The sequence below is a fragment of the Lutjanus erythropterus genome, chromosome 15 (assembly GCF_056507025.1).
Source record: "Lutjanus erythropterus isolate fLutEry1 chromosome 15, fLutEry1.hap2, whole genome shotgun sequence".
Taxonomy (NCBI): Eukaryota; Metazoa; Chordata; class Actinopteri; order Lutjaniformes; family Lutjanidae; genus Lutjanus; species Lutjanus erythropterus.
Window position 1 is genome coordinate 21,021,305 of NC_139331.1, and position 16,568 is coordinate 21,037,872.

Consider the following 16,568-nt stretch of genomic DNA (forward strand, 5'->3'; position numbering starts at 1 on the left):
CAACTAGAAACTAAAGTTGTCAGAAATGAAAAATACTCTGGTATCTCGAATACAGTTTTTATATGACTATGTATTTGGAGGGACAGGAAACTGAACTACCAGGGAACCAGATGCAAATAAATTTTATAATAATTAGTCCGACCGACCATCATGTTCTGCAGTTTAAAGAAGGACAGGACAATCTGTGTGATGCTATCAAGAGTATATTTGAGAAACAACTGCTGAAGTGTTTTCAGCCACACCATGCAGAGCAAAAACTGCCATTACTGTCCTGCAGAAACCTTGTACCTTCAACATCTCAACATTTCTGAAAGTTATACAAGCTGCAGCTTGTGTTAAAATTTCCCCAATATATCAATCAAATCAATTGATCAAGCTTGGAATGTTAAAGGAATACTGCACCCAAAAATGTAAAAATGAACTCTCATCTACTCACCATCATATCTGTTGTAGCACCAATAAAGTTATCAATATGGCGTACAGCTGAACAGGCAAAGCTTCTACTGTATTTAGCTTTTTTACCATTTGTATTTTGGTGACTGGCTTAATTTTCTAGCTTTTCTGTAGAGCCATTAGATGAGTAAACTGTTTGTTCACTACTTCTGTCGTTGTAGAGCGGGCTGGAAGAAGACCGACTTCATCAGTTGTTTTCAGCATGAGAAGGTAAAGACTATACAAAGTTAATTTCAATTTCTTTATGAAAAAAAAGTGAACAAGTTGTGGCAGAGAAATGACTGACTTTCTCAACCAGTTCGCACGGAACAAGGTTTATGAAGGACAAATGTAGAAAATTCACACAAAGATATAAATTGTAATAGTTCATTCTTTTTTGTTTAACAAGGGTTAAATAATATAATAGCTGATTTAAAGTTCAAATAATCACACATATTCCAAAATAATTAATACTGTGAGCGCCTGTAACCACAGCACAGGTCTTTAATATTAATGTTTCTTCACGTAAAATTAGTGACAAACACATTGTAAAACACTTAGAGATCTCCATTTGTAGCCATTATGGATTTATTGATCAGAGCCTTCCATTGTACATGATGTCAGGGTCTCATGAGGCTGAATTTACTGCTGAGGGTTTTTTTTTCTTCATCAAGTAACTTTGCATGTTGGTAGCAAAACACTGATGTTTCCATGTGTCTTTCTCTGGATAGTGTCTTTGCCGTTAAGAAGTGTGAACTTCATCATAGGTAGTTACACGCTAGTCTGCAGACACCTGGCAGCAAAATTCATGTCAACAAATGGGTTGAATTTGTTATTGTTACACAAACATTATGCTCTATGGAGGCTCTATGATATGGGTTAAGCAGCTACAGCAGGACAGGAGAGAGGCTGGACTCCTTTAATCTCTAGAGACTTGTTGAACTGCACGTCTAAGGTCTTGCCAGCCTTGGTGATCTTCAGGTTCCTCATACAGCCTCCAAAGGAAGTGCTGGTGGAGAGAGCCGCCTGACGAACTCCATCTAGGAGAAAAAATGAAACTTGTTTTTAAAGTGTTTGTTGTTGTCATTTCAGCTCGAGTGCACCACTACCCCGTGCTCTAAATAGGAAAATACCATTAATATTTTCTGCCAGGTAAGTTTTAATTTCTCCATGCACTCCAAACACAACTGTATATACAGTGCTTTGTGTTAACATGGTATGTAACATTACTATAATGGATTTCTGTTGGCTAGAAATGTATTTTAATAGGCGTTAATCCTGCAACCTAGGTTGTAACCCTTGGTTAGCTTTGAACAATTAGCTATGAACATACTATGCACTACACACCCAAACTATGTAGTATTGTTCAACATACTTTTGTGTAAATGAGCAGTTGTATGTATTTTCAGACACACTGCTCAGCACTGATCATGTCAGCTTCCTCATTGGTTGGATACATGTAACCATGGTAACCTATATCAACACTGAACTAATTTTCAAAAAATATATGATGCCCAGCGAAGTGAAATCTTCCTTGTATTTAAACTGAAGCATTACTGATTGCCTTTGTCTTTTATATTGCTGCTATTATCACTACTGCATTGCATTGTGGGATCAATTTGCCAGCGCTTGCGTACTATAGTATTTTACAAGATATAGTATGTATCTTGTGTGCAGTTGATTTCCATAGTAAGATTTCAGGGACACTAAAAAATCTTAGTTAAAGCGTAATACGTAATATGTTAGTATGGAATTTCAGAAGCTGCCAACATGTTTTTCACTCTAGCTCACATACTTACAGCAGATCATTGCAAATTACAGTACATTTCTAGCCAAAAGAATGACATGACAGTAATGTTACATAACTTGTTAATGCACACTTGTGATACTGTATTAATTCTAAATTGTTTACTTGATTTGTGGCAGTAGTTAATTTTGTATTGTGTTTAAATCGCACCAGATAGTAGAACTATTTCCTATCTTCCCTGTTTTGATTGCGTAAAAAAAGTAAACATGTTCAACTCAGATGTTATACATCTTACATCATTTGTTCTTTATACAATGTCACTTTCCTAAAAAAAAAATGGAAAAAATAGCAATATACTGAATGGTAACCTCTGTATCAAGATATGTATCCTGCAGCCCTCATGTATAGTATATATGTACCTTGTTTTTAGAGTGCACTGAGAAATTAAAACTCACCTTGAAGAAAACATTAATTCTTTAAGTCCAAATTAGAACACAGGTTACTGATGCACTTCAGCCTCTTCTGGCTGAGTATGACAACACCACACACAAAAATAAAAATTCCCTATTTCTTTTTCACCTGTTCTTAAGTCACAAACAGAGGAGTGAAAACACTGTAGATCAGACGTAGGATCACCAGTACTTTTTTCTCACTTGCCTCTCAGAGCTTACGTACATAAAAGTGTGCCAGTATTATTTTATGGATGTGTGTTAGGAGGCAGTCATACCAGGATATCCGCCAACGTAGACGGGGTCGTTGGTGTCACACGTGTTGGAGCGCACGTTGGGACTCTCTGCTTGGCTCTGCTTCCCGTCGACCGTCAGCTCCACCTTGTGGCGAACCTTGTTGGCCGTGACGGAGTGCCACTGGCCATCGCAGAAGCCGTCCCCCTCAGGCATGTGCTCTGCTGTGATTCGTCCAGCTCCATTGTCAACATGGAAGAGCAGCTAGGGGGAGACAAAGGAACATGTAAACAACAGAAAATGATTTTTTTTAATCCATACCTATCATTTATGTATTTTTATGTACCTGTATTGTTATCATATTGTACAGAGATACTGCATATTCTAATGCAATCAGCATAACAAAACTTTTAAAAACAGAATAAGAGTAGTTTGATATTTTAGAAAGTACACTTATTTATGCATTACTAATAATACTCCAAACCACCAGAGGGCAGCAACCTGTAAACTACACATTTACGGCGTGTGCCATTTACCTTGGAAGTCAGAGTTGGGAATGACAGCACACCCAGTTTGACAATGTTCCAGTACAACAATGTTCCAGTACAACAACTTAACACTATTTTTGTGATGCCAGTTTATATTAAAAACATCACACCGAAGAAAAGCAAGCTGTCTAAACTGTCTTGTGCCACCATATGGTTGGATCATAGATCAGGCTGCATTTGTCTGCTAGACTCTGCAGCTGTTCACTATTTTCAAAGTAAGTAAAAAGTGGTAAGGAGTAGTAAAATAATAAATGGAAACCAATGAGCCCATTTAAATTTCAGTCATTAAAGCTTAACACCCAACCGCTGATTATCACCGACCTTTTCATATAATTCTTCCTCCAGATAGCAGATAGTGTATTATTTATGTATTCCTTAAATCAGTGTTCTGTACCTTCCCCTCGACGATCTCTAGTCCCAGTCCATCGCTGGCTTGGTTACTGATGCCCAAAAGCACTCCGTTGGTTCTGCTGGTTCTGAACTCTAACGCTATTGACACATCTAGACCCACTCTGTAAGAAGCGACTAAAGAAAAAAGAAAGAGAGAGACGATTATTATTCACCTTTAGAACATGAAAGGGGTCCATTTTCTTAAATGTGTGGTTCAGATTATTTAATGTGGGGCTGTAGGAGGTATTCAATGATAGTCAGTGTATTAGATACAGTAGATGCCGAATGACACAAGTGTATGCTTTATTTATTTTCACTGCTTTACCCCGTTAAATATCACTCTCTCTAAACCATCCAAACTCTATAGGTGAAATCATAAATTTGGCCTGCCAGAACATGGGAGTTGCTTTAATCTGTTAATTAGTTTATGTTATTATGTGACTTCAGTAACTCCAAACTAACCTTTTAAAATGCAGAAATCAGACAATAACACAAACAAACTAACAGTTTTAGGCAGCGGGAGACCACTGATTTTACCCATGGAGTTTGGTTGGTATAGAGAAAGCAATATTCGGCTTATACAACTATTGGAAAAGATTCTGGTGGCTGTAATGCCTTTGTGGCTGCAGCACATTGCTTAGTTTCTGTGCTCCCTACTTCTCCAATCTAGGGATGTCCTGACCAACATCTACTGCCAGTAATACACTGACTATGGATAAGAATCTCATAAAACCCCAAGTTAAATAATCAAAACTCTCCCTTTCAGAAAACGTTACTGTGCTGGGGCTACACTAAATGGTTCATAGCTGCCAGGGTGTTGACAGGCTGACATTCTGCAGTTTGTCGGTGTCTCGTCTCACCTGCTTTCAGGTAGCCAGTTCCATCAAAGTAGGTGCCCGTCTCAGTCGCGACAAAGCATCTTCCTACCATGTGACTGGAGGTGGGCGTGGCCATGTCCAATTTAAACTCCTCAGGACTAGTCTCAATGCGACCTGGGATGAGAGGGTGAGAGGCTCATCAACTGGAGACGAACATTACAGAAAAGCAAAAAATTAAGATAATTCTAACTCCATTACTGATAGTTTACCTGTAGTGGGTGATTTAGTGGATACAGGGGCTCCCACCATCCTAAGGTTACGGATACATCCGTTGATACTGTAGAGAATCTAGAAGCAGAAAAAGAGAGGAGACTGGTTTAAATCTTAAAAAAAAAAAACAATCAACAATCCCTCAATGATCAGTTGACTGATATCCACTCTCAGACAAAGATACTTATCAGTCCTGATGGAGAACTAACATTAATTATCTTTCACTCTTAGTTAATTAAACCAAAGTGATTGAATTAAAGTACAGAATAAAAGTATGACCTCCTTGGTTGACATGCAAAACAAGTCACTTTAGAAAATGTATATGTGTATTTGTATGTGTCTTTTACCGGTCCTATCCTCTTGGTGGTGTAGTTTTTGGGTAATCCACCAACATACAGCACTCCCACCACGTCTAACAGGTCAGCCTGGTAAGAAGAAGGTGGTAATTAAAGCAACAATAAAACCTCTTAAAAATCAACATATGTATATAAGATCTGAGGTTCATTACTGGATCATTTGTCTTTGTTTTCTTAAGCAACATATTTCCTTTTAACTAGTCTTCCATGTAACTACTTGCATGTGAAGTTATATAGGAGATTTCAAAGTGGTTAGAATAGAAAAATTAAGGTACCTTCTTTGGACTGATCATCTGTTTAGTGTATCGCCCATCGACCATAAGGACACCTCTCTGTTTGTGACGATTTACACGGATCTGAGAGGAAAAACAGAGAATGAAATGAGGGAAGAGAAAGGAGATGAACTGTGTCAATAAGCTAGTTTGAGATGAGCCAAACCTGTGCAGAATCACTTACTCATTATCACTGCACAGTGCATACCGATCAGATTTGTGTCTGACGTGATCCTAACTTGCTCTGACGTCATGCACATGTGAGCAATGATAACCTTAAGAGATCAAGGCAGTAGCAGCTTTTAGAGGAAGACGCTGCAGTCACTATTCACCTACTGCAAACACCTGGCTGTCGCCTGGTCAGTGAGCTGACTAGCTGTGATTGGCTCTTAGTTTTGACCAAGTCTTGTAGAAAATCCAAATTTTTTATGTTATTTTAATATTTAATGCTAGATATATTAATCTCATGCTTAATTGGTTGACGAGCATACTGTGTGGTTGATGATGATAATAATAACAATCATACAGTGAGAAACATGCTTTATTTCTTAAGCAAACTGCCTGACTTGACTTTTCGTCACTGCCTCCTGCTGTGGCCACCTGGTCTTGTCTACTATCCAGGCAAGATGCAGTTCATCTTGAACAAGCCTCTTGTCTCAGACAAACCTATACAGGTGCCATAAGATGGCAGTAGCTGCATATAAAGCACTGTATGGGAACCTTGTGAGTCAGTGAATTTTCCACAACACTTTTCTTAATAATAGCCTTTGTTAAGAAATAAAGGTTTTCTTTCCACTAAAGCGCCAGAAGGCTTTTAGTTTGAAAGGATACAAGAAGTGTTGAGTTTGAACTGAACGTAAATGTGGGAACTTTAACATGGCAAAGGGAAACTAATCAAAACAAGACTTCATACTAAAATATTACCAAATATATTCAAACAGAGGGACTTATAAACAAAGGCCTGCTTCAAATAAAGGCCTGGTGTTGGAGTATATGTTGTCTTGGATGTTAAAAGAGGACAAATGTTCTTTCCATGTGTTCCTTTTTGAAAATCAGAAAAGCATTAAAAACAAAGTAACAAAGTGGTTAATTAAAAATAAATCTCAAGGATTTAATATTCTGGGCTGCATAAAACGACAGTCAGTAAATAATGACTATTGTAATCCTAATAAACAGTGGGTCTTAAACTATGTTTTATTCATATGTATTGTAGAGACATAAAGTGGACAGAACGAACACTAAGTCGGTAGAGGTCCCTTCTAAGTGTTAAAAATTAAAAATCAGTTCAAAGTACAGAGCATATGATAAAGACAGAAACTAAACTACCTATTATTCTACTGCATTTGAATGAAAGACGGAAGAACTGTCCTACCTTGTGCCAGTTCCCGTCATTGATGGAGAATGGAACGCAGCCAGATATGTTTCCATGTCCAAGATCATAACCCAGACAAACCTGTCCGTCCTTGATCTACAAGAAGAGAGAGAAAAAAGTGATGATATGGTTAATATTACCTTTGTGAAGCAACAAAATTCAGCCTCTGTACAGTCTTAGTGGGGATACTCCCTAATTTCCAATCTTTGAATTCCCCTCTGTCTTGGTTTTTGATAGTCATAACTTTTGTTGTCACTGTGTTTGAAAATCTGCTCAACTACTCCACAAAACAAAAGGAAGTGGGGGCTGTTCATCTTATGTAAATAGAGCTGACCGAGAGGTGGTAAAATACAGTCAAACACTGTGAACACTTTAAGATACAAACAAGCAACTTGTGTTAACATAGTTGACTTGAATTAAACTTTTAAACATAACTAGAACTTTTGGACAGAGAAAAAAATGAAGATGGATACCTGTATGGAAACAAAGTCAGCATGGTTGATTCTTGCCATGTAGAGAACGAGACCAGACTCCTCCTTCGTCCTCAGCTCAAAGTCCAATATTAGCCTGAGACACACATACAAACGCATATGTTAGATTATAAAAACAGTGCATATGAGGACACCGACAAAACCTCTATAAAACACACAGTAAATCTGTTTTAACAGGTACTTTTCAGTAAGTCTTTGTGATGCACAATACTGGAAAATAGAAGAATACTGGATCCTTACAGCATTTCAATATGTATAACAGTTTCCTGCAACCATAACAACAGTTTTCCCACAAATGGATGCATGTAATTCTTAGTCTGTAAATATTTCAGCAGCAGATTTAAATGCCTAAAATTCATGCTTTATTTAAATAACACTCTCAACTTATTAAAGGACAAGTGTATTGGATTTACTGGCATCGAACCAAATGCATCCCACTCGCCTCACCCTTCCCCACCCAAGCATTGGTGTCCACAAAAGGCCGTCTCTAGAGCCAATGTTTGCTTTGTCTGTTCTGGATTAGAAAGTAGAAACAGGACAGTTCAACATCGCAGCCTCTGTGGAAGAGGACCTGCACGCTCATTCTAAGATAACAAAAAGACAACAATTCTTATATTTAGGTGATTACACACTGATGAAAACATACTTATTAATGTTGCATTGCATTTCCACCATACTCTGCCAATATTTCCCTGCAAATCACACACACTGGACCTTTAAAATACAGGTATATTTCCCAACTGAAAATATACAGTACAGTTCAAATGATTTATGTTTAGTTAGGCATGGATGGATGGGATGTTCCAGTAAACTGCATGGAAGACAAATTGCAGTTTTAAGTCAGACACCTACTTTGTCATTTGATCATGTTTTCCAGCACTGACAGATACACAGAATAATAAAAGATACACTTTGATTTGGACAGCAGACTAGTGTAGAGCAGTAGACAGCAGAGAGAGAATGTTACAAGTCTTATCCCCCCCAAAAAAAACCCTAACCCTAACAAAACTATTAAAACTGTACCTAACATGTGTATGAACCTAAACATTATGGGTACATATCTATTTGAAGTCTATTCTTTTATCTTTCATCATTTTGTTGTTTTTGCTTCTGTCAGTTTGTGAAACTGAGAGGTTGTTTCCAGGGTTGGTTCTCTAATTCAATATTCATCGAGGATGCTTCTCTGGGTTTTGACCTGCTGTACACCTGTGTTGGCAGAAATCTTATCCCGTCCAAACTATCACTCACTTACTCACTCCTGTGTTCCTTTATTTATGTAGAACTGCGCTCCATTGTGTGATGTGTCTGTCTGAAACTTGACAAGATACGCACAAGCACACCCACACATGGGTCAAAGTTTGTTGGGCCGAGTGTGTTACATATGGCAGACATGTAGCTACACTTACATATTTACATTTCATACTACTTTACAATTCTACTTCAAAAAATGTGAGTGAAATATGATGACATGTTGCAGGTTAAACTACCCAACAGTATATAAAGATATACTGTTCACTTATATATTATAGTATTACAGCCTTTACTCAAGTAAAAGATCTGAATAGTCCAACATTATTTGGAATTACATATATAATAGTTTGTAAATATAATTTTGTTTTGATTTAAATGAACATTGTCATTGCACTAGTGTCAGTGTTGCAATTTTCTCTTGTTATTTGTGGCAGCTGCTGTACAATCGCTATATAACATATATATACATCTGAATGCAGAATCTGCGGGCAAGGGACTAGACTGGATAATGATATTAGTTGTCTACACCAGAAGCTCCAAAACGTCAGGCTAATGACTGTGAAACGACAGCCAATGACTTTGAGATTGGTTGCTATATAACTGATATTATAATACAAACAAATCTGTAAAATGTGTACAGTACATGTCCTAACAAGCACCACTGTGTGCACTTCACTGAAGGTCAGTACCACAAAATAAGATGATTGAATACATACTTCTCTCTGACTTTGGTGTCATCAAAAGCGAAGCTCATGTGGCTGTTCCTGGTCAGTCCGAACTGATAGGCCTCCTCGAGCGCCGTCGGGGCCACAGCTGATGCACATGAATCCTGCAGATTGGACATAACGTGTCAGTTACGCTGACAGGGTTTCACCAATCTGCTCATACTGCCTCTTGACAACAGGAACCTTAACACCGGAGCAGAACACATGTCAATCACACTAATAGGGTTTCTGCTTCTCATCTGCAGGGGCCAAAGGGCTGGTTGGTCAACAAACTGTTCCAAAAAAGTTGGGACAGCTGTGTAAAACATAAATAGCAATAATGTAATAATAAAAGAATGCAATGATTTGCAAATTATTTTCAACTTGTATTCAATTGAAAACCATACAAAAACAAGATATTTAATGTTCAGACTGATAGACTTCATTGTTTTTTGTAAGTATACACTCATTAGGAATTTGATAACTGCAACATGTTAAAAAAAAAACGTTCGGACCGTGACAACAAAAGACTGGAAAAGTTATGGAATGCTCAAAACACCAGTTTGAACACGCCTCAGATAAACTGGTTAATCAGCAACAGTAACAGTATCATGAATGAGAATTATAGGGATGTCCTTGAAAGTGTTGTTCAACCAAGAATGGGGTAAGGTTCTCCAATCCATAATATCATTAAAACATTCAGAGAATCTGGAGAAATCATGGGTAACTGTCACATCCGTGAAGCCCCCGTTAATGCTTAAAGGTACATACAGGATTTGGAGCAACATATGCTCCCATCCAGACGACCTCTTTTTCTAGGACGTCCCTGCTTATTTCTGCAAGACACTGCCAGTGTGGCTTCCTGGTAAAATGCAAAGAGCAAGTAGTAGACTAGACTGGCCTGCCTGCAGTCCAGACCTGTCTCCCACTAAAAATGTATGGTGCATTATGAAGCGCAAAATACACAAACAGAGACCCCGGACTGTTGAGCAACTGAAGTCGTATGTCAAGCAGGAATGGGAAAGAAGTTTTGCTTTCAAAATGTCAACATTTAGTGGCCTCAGTTTCCTAAATGCTTAAATGCTGTTAAAAGAAAAGGCAATGTAACACAGTGGTAAACATGCAACTGTCCCAACGTTTTTGGAAAGTGTAGTAGGGATCAAGTTCAGATTCAGTTCATATTTACAAAGTAAACTAAAGAGAGTTCACAGAAGATTAAATTCAAGCAAATTCTAAGCGAGGACTTGGTATACAAAGTCTACATTACATTTCAATCTAAAACAAAATTACAATTTGTATCAATTTATCATTATACCACTTTTCATACTGAAAATGATCATACTGAATATTTCAGATGGTCCCGGCAAATTGCACCATATGGCCTATTAAAATCTGTTTAATTGCAATCATGTTTCATCACGGTTTCTTCTTTTTCACCTCAGAGCTGCCACTGCCGAGGTGGATTTGGTTGACACCGGACCCTCCTACAGTTCGATTCTCATAAATCTTGCCTCTGTTTTCTTTCCATCAGAATCTGCAGTCTGATTTCCATTTGATTTGGGTTTCACGTTGGCAGCAGTGTAAACAGAGTGTCAGATGAGTACTACTGTGCCCTCTGTGCAGTTCAGCCAGTGACCACAAGGTGTCAGTGTTGTAATACAAGTAGAAGCATCTTATTTTATGACTTTATTTTCTTTCTACTGCAGTTTTCTTTCTTCTCTCTTCCACTTGCCTCCACTTTATTCATTCTCTCCGTCATATCTCTTCTCCTCCTTGTCCTTGTCCTCTCTTTTCTTACTCCAAGTCTTCCTCCTGTCTTCCCATCTGCTTGTACTTTATCTGCTTCTCCACTCCTTTACTCCAACATCCCGTTTCATCTCACTTTCTCCCATTTTTTTTTCTCTTCTTTTCTTTCTCATCCACCTCAACTCTCATTATTTCCTACTCTTGGCTACATTTTCCCAACAATTCCTCTTCCTTCATCTTCTCCTCTTCCCATCCTTTCATGTCTCCCTCTTCTTCAGCTTCTTTACTTTAAAACCAAATATTCTCTCTCCTTTGTCTTTCTCTTGTGTTTATTTTCTACTCCTTTCCTCTACCCTAACCGTTCCTTGTCTCTCCTCTTCTACTTTTCTTCATCGCTTTTATCACTCCTCTGCTTCTCCTCTCTCCCTCTTTCAACAAGGCTCATCTCCACTGGTTTTTATTTCCTCTTCTACCCACCTTTATCTCCTCATTACTCCTCTTGCACTGCTCCCTCTCCTTTCACCTTCCATCCTCTACTTTTCTATCTTCCCTTCTCCTCCCGCTGCCCCCATGCTCACACCCTGCTCCTTCATGATTGTTTTAACGTTCATGTTTTTCCTCTTGCTCTATCTTCTCCACTCCTCTTTCTCCACCTCTCCTTGTTTAGCAGTTGTCTTCTATTGTGTCGTCCACTCCAATTTCTGTCACTTTCTGCTCCCATTCTCTACTCACACAACCTTTCTAAAAGCCCCTTCCATTAGTTATCTTCCCTCCTTCTCTTAAAACCATTTTTGCTTAATTTCCCCATCCCACTCTTTTGTTCTCCTTCCATCTTCTGTCCTTTCATCTCACCATCTCTTCATTCCCCTCTCTTCATTTCCTGCTTTATCACTTCCCCTCATCTCATCTCTTCTCATCTCTCCTTTCACATCTTGCTGTCCTATCTCCTCTACAAGGAAACAAAAATGGAGGAAGGTCATAATACCAACATTATATACTCTGCTTGGAACCAGACTTTGGCAAAAACTGAAACCAAACATATGTATGTATAAATGCCTTTAAAAAAAAATGAAAGAGTACACTTCAGAGAAAAGCATAGTGACTGATTTTTCTAAATGCCACAGGAAAGACTTAGAAAATAGGTCTTCAGAGTCTGATGAAGATGCAGTAGGTGTTGAAAATGTTAATAAAACGTTGTTGTCTTAGTCTGTATGTTCTGATGTTTTTGGACCCATTTTCCATCTCTTTCCTGTGACATGAGTATCCTGCCCTTGAGAGCACCGGACAGGCCTGCAGTCCTTGTGAAAAGTTGCAAGTGAAGTGTCCCTATTGAGGTTAGGATTAATAAATACTGTTGACAAAATAAGTATCATTCCTTCTCTCTTCCCTTATGTCAATCCAGTGGCTGCTTTACAATGATTGATAGGGCCAATAATAGCTAAATTTATTTACAATTTACAGTGTGCCTGTTGTTTAATAGCTAAGGGTTAGTTTATAGTCAACCAATGCATAAGTAGTAATCAGAGGAGGTGTAAACATATCATTTGAATATGTGATATTCCAGTAAAATGGGCTATAATAAGCCCTGTCAATCATGACAAAGCAGTCTCTGGATCAAATTATAAAGAAGAAAGAAGGAATAAGGAATACAGATTTTGTTAATATTCATTTATCCAAAACTCAGTATTTTTAAGAGACACCTTACTTGCAACTTAAAAAAAATAAATAAATAAAAAAAATCTGTCTTAGTGAGAATTTTAATTTGACTCTCAATTACCCCTGTAAAGTTTGTCTATTCATCTTTGAATACCACTTGGAGACCAACAGCAAATAAATGAACGTGCACATTTTGAAAAATAAGTCAATATGCTGTTCTCTGAAGTGTGTTCTTTCATTCATTAAAGGCTTCTTCATCAAAGGTGATCCGACGCAGATATGTTGGGTTTCAGACTGCTTCACCTGTCGGCATCACCCACAGGCTTCAATAAAACCCCAATTTAAAAAAAAAACAAAAAAAAAACCTGAGACAACATGTAAAACATAAATAAAAACAGAATGCAATGATTGGCAAATCTTTCCAATTTCTAGTCAATTAGCACAAAGTACAAATGCTGTTGTGATACAGTACAAAGACAAGATACTGAGTGTTCAAACTGATAAACCTTATTGTTTTTGTAAATATATATTCATTCTGAATTTGATGCCTGAAACAGGATTCAAAAAATGACAAATGACAGGGGCGACAAAAGGCTGAGAAAGTTGTGGATTGCTCAAAAAGCACCTTTTTTAAAACAATTAAAACAAGTTATAGGTATCATGACTGGTTATGAAAGGGGCATGCTCGAAAGGTCGTTCACCAGCATGGACGGGGTGAGGTTCACTACTTTGTGAAAAACTGCGTTGGCAAACAGCCTGACAGCTTGAATACAATATTTACACAAAACTGCAGGAATTGAGGGATTTTACCATCTGCAATCCATAATATCATTCAAAGATTCAGGGGGGTATGGAGGTATGTTAGTGCCTATGCAAGGGGTAACACATCTGTGAAGGCACCATTAATACATTAAAGTACGCATAGGTTTTGGAGTAACACATGCTGCTACTCAAATGTCTTTTTCTCTGCCTGCAGTCACATTATTGAAAATGAGTGGTGCATTATGCAGCTCAACAACAGAGACCCCGGACTGTTGAGCACCTATAGTCAAACACCAAGCAAGAATGAGAAAGAATTTCACTTTGAAAACATCAGCAATTAGCGTCTTCAGTATCCAAATGCTTACTGAGTGTCATTAAAAGAAAAAGTGATGTAACACAATGGTAAACATGACCCCGTCCCAACTTTCTTTGAACATGTTGCAGACATCAAATTCAAAATGAGTTTATATTTCCAAAAAAACAATAAAGTCTATCTGTTTGAACATTAAATATCCCGTCTTTACTCAACTGAATACAGGTCCAAAAGTATTTGCGAATCATACATTCTGTTTTTGTTTTTTGTTTTTTTACACAAGCAGAACATTAGAACATTGGTATTATGACCCTTAAGTTTCCTTGCTCCTCTACCATCACCTGTTTATTTCTTTTTGATCTCACTCCTTCCTCCAGTGAAAGGAGTTCCAAGACTACCTCCCATCTCCTCTTCTGTCCTCAAGTGCTCTGTCCTAGTTCCTACACTTTTCTCCCCTCCTTCCTTCCCTCCATCCTCTGTGGGCCTTCTCCTTTCCTCTCTTGAATACTTCACCTGCTGCTTTACCATACCTCCAGCGTCAGTGTGAGACAAAGTTAGCGAGAGGGAGAGCATCTGAGACGACGGAGTATCTCTGTGTGTGTGTATGTGTGTCTTAATCTCCCCTCCTCTCTTGTTCTTTTTCAAGTGAAGACATTCCCCACACCGTGACCTTGCTTTGTTGCAGCTGACACTCACCTCTTATCACGCTCTGTCCTCATATCCGCTCCTCCTCCTCAACCTCCCCCTTTTTTTCTCTTCTTTCTCAGCCTCTCCCTATCTAACAAAAGGGAGATGTCACTTGCGCAGAAGCCCTTTCCTTCCCTCTCCTTTCATTCCTCTGCCGCTTCCTCTCCTCCATCTTTCCATTAAGCCAACAAAAGACGGTCGCTGCTCGGTTCAGAAAGACTCTCCCTTTCTTTTCCTCCTCTTCCTCCATGGCTGCACCTTTTTTCTCCGCTCACATCTCTCCCCTTTCTTTCTCTTCTAGCCTCTTCTTCAATCCCTTTCTCTCATCCCTTCTGCGTCTTTCCATTAAGCTAACAATAGGAAGACGGTCCTCCATTCAGAATGACTGGTCTTTGGTTGGAGGTCACACCAATAGAATCAGAAGTCATTTAGTCTGGATTTTGTTTAAGTGTGTGTGTATGTGTGTCTGTGTATGTGTGTGTCATCAGAGTAGCCACCACTCTCAAGAGATCAGAAGTCTTCGCTCTGCTTATTGTACGTTTCAAAGAAGCTACTTTTTTTGGCCTCTGGTAGTAATTATCTTAGGCTACGAATGTTTTACTGCTCAACTCGTGACCCATTTAAAGACTGTGCAATGTTCCCTCAGCATATGTCACCGGTCACTATATTGCTTAATAGTGTTTCAAACCTATAAAAGCTTAAGGCAACTAATACTGCAGGTGCACCAGCTTTAAAACTGCACCAAGACCCTAAGGAGGCAGACATTTCTTAGCTACCAAAAACTATTAATAGGCTGAAATATATCACTAATCAGCTGAAAAGAAATAGCTACAGTATAAAGTGAGTCAGCATCTGGGTGCCCTGTTACAACACCTCACTGTAAGAGTATCAGACGAGTAAGGCTCTCCCATCTCTCATTAACTAATGTCAAGAGCTCTTGGGTAAAGCACTTAGAGTAACCCACAGCTGCTCAGGTAGAGCGGGTCAGTGGCAACAAGGTTAAAGATTGGGCTTGCATAAAGCAGCTCAATACAAATGTGAAGCGGGCAGGAAAGCCTTACTCAACTGACCTTCCGGGTGAAAACAGGTTATAATAGCAAATAAATAGGTAAGAAATGCACTTTAAATGGAGAACTAACACACACAGTAACAGAGTAACTCATCTCCCATATTAGAGAAATTGGGCTCAATGCATGTTTATGAGAACACTCTGCACATGACTACAAATATTTTAAAATGATGAGAATAAAATGTTGTTTTAACCTGGATTGTCATCAATGTTCATTTTCTTTAAAAGGATAATTTGGATTATCCATAGTTAGTGTATTACCTGCAGTAGATTGCGTTAGGCACGACACCAATTTAAAAAATCAATATCAGTTTAAATTTGTGTTATATTCAGAATATTTTCCACTGCTTTACCTTGCTGTCAGACAGCCTTCACTGACAGGAAACTGCTGATATATAAGCGAAATATCACCAGACTCCAAAGCCACCAGGCTCCTTTGGCAAAAAGAGTGATTTTACCTTGCAGAACACAGGAGCTGCTTGTCTGCCGCCGCCTCTATTGGTTTGTTTGTTTGTGTTATTGTGTGACTTTGGTGAATCAGAACTTGTAGTAGTCTTACAATAACACAAACAAACTAACCGACTAAGGCTGCAGAAGACTGTTGTGTAAGGTAAAAAGAGTTTCTCATCAGGAAAGGCTGCCTGATGGCAAGGTAAAGCTGGAAAATATGGTGTAAACTTAAACTGATATTGTTTTGTTTTCAGATGGGCCAGCCTAAAATACATTTTGCTGCTAAGCCTGTGCACCGCAGTACATTACTTAGCTTCCTACACAGGTACTCCTGTTGCCTCTCAAAACCGTGGATGTGCCGACCACAATCGACTGTAGGTAATACACTGACAATGGATAAGTACCTCATACAACACAACTTTAAAAAAATCCAAACTATCCCTTTAAATTCTAAAATTCAGCATTGATAGCAAAAAAAAAACTAAAGGGTGAAAGGAGACAGCAAGTCAGAAAGCTCTGGGTTGATGACTGTTCATAAACCCAAACTCAAG

General features: G+C 38.5%; 1 protein-coding gene across 1 annotated transcript in view; it reads right to left on the reverse strand.

Moving 5' to 3' along the window:
- Window positions 1–1,133: 1,133 nt before the first annotated feature.
- Window positions 1,134–16,568, reverse strand: part of lama2 (laminin, alpha 2) — a 256,482-nt gene continuing 241,047 nt past the window's right edge. Inside the window, exons 64-73 of the mRNA XM_084737401.1 lie at window positions 9,347–9,459; window positions 7,362–7,455; window positions 6,889–6,984; window positions 5,520–5,600; window positions 5,236–5,313; window positions 4,888–4,966; window positions 4,661–4,792; window positions 3,805–3,935; window positions 2,907–3,126; window positions 1,134–1,472 (exon numbers count right to left, since the gene is read on the reverse strand). Coding sequence (XP_084593527.1) covers window positions 1,312–1,472; window positions 2,907–3,126; window positions 3,805–3,935; window positions 4,661–4,792; window positions 4,888–4,966; window positions 5,236–5,313; window positions 5,520–5,600; window positions 6,889–6,984; window positions 7,362–7,455; window positions 9,347–9,459 — 1,185 coding nt within the window. The 3' untranslated portion in view covers window positions 1,134–1,311. The remainder of the gene's footprint in view (window positions 1,473–2,906; window positions 3,127–3,804; window positions 3,936–4,660; window positions 4,793–4,887; window positions 4,967–5,235; window positions 5,314–5,519; window positions 5,601–6,888; window positions 6,985–7,361; window positions 7,456–9,346; window positions 9,460–16,568) is intronic.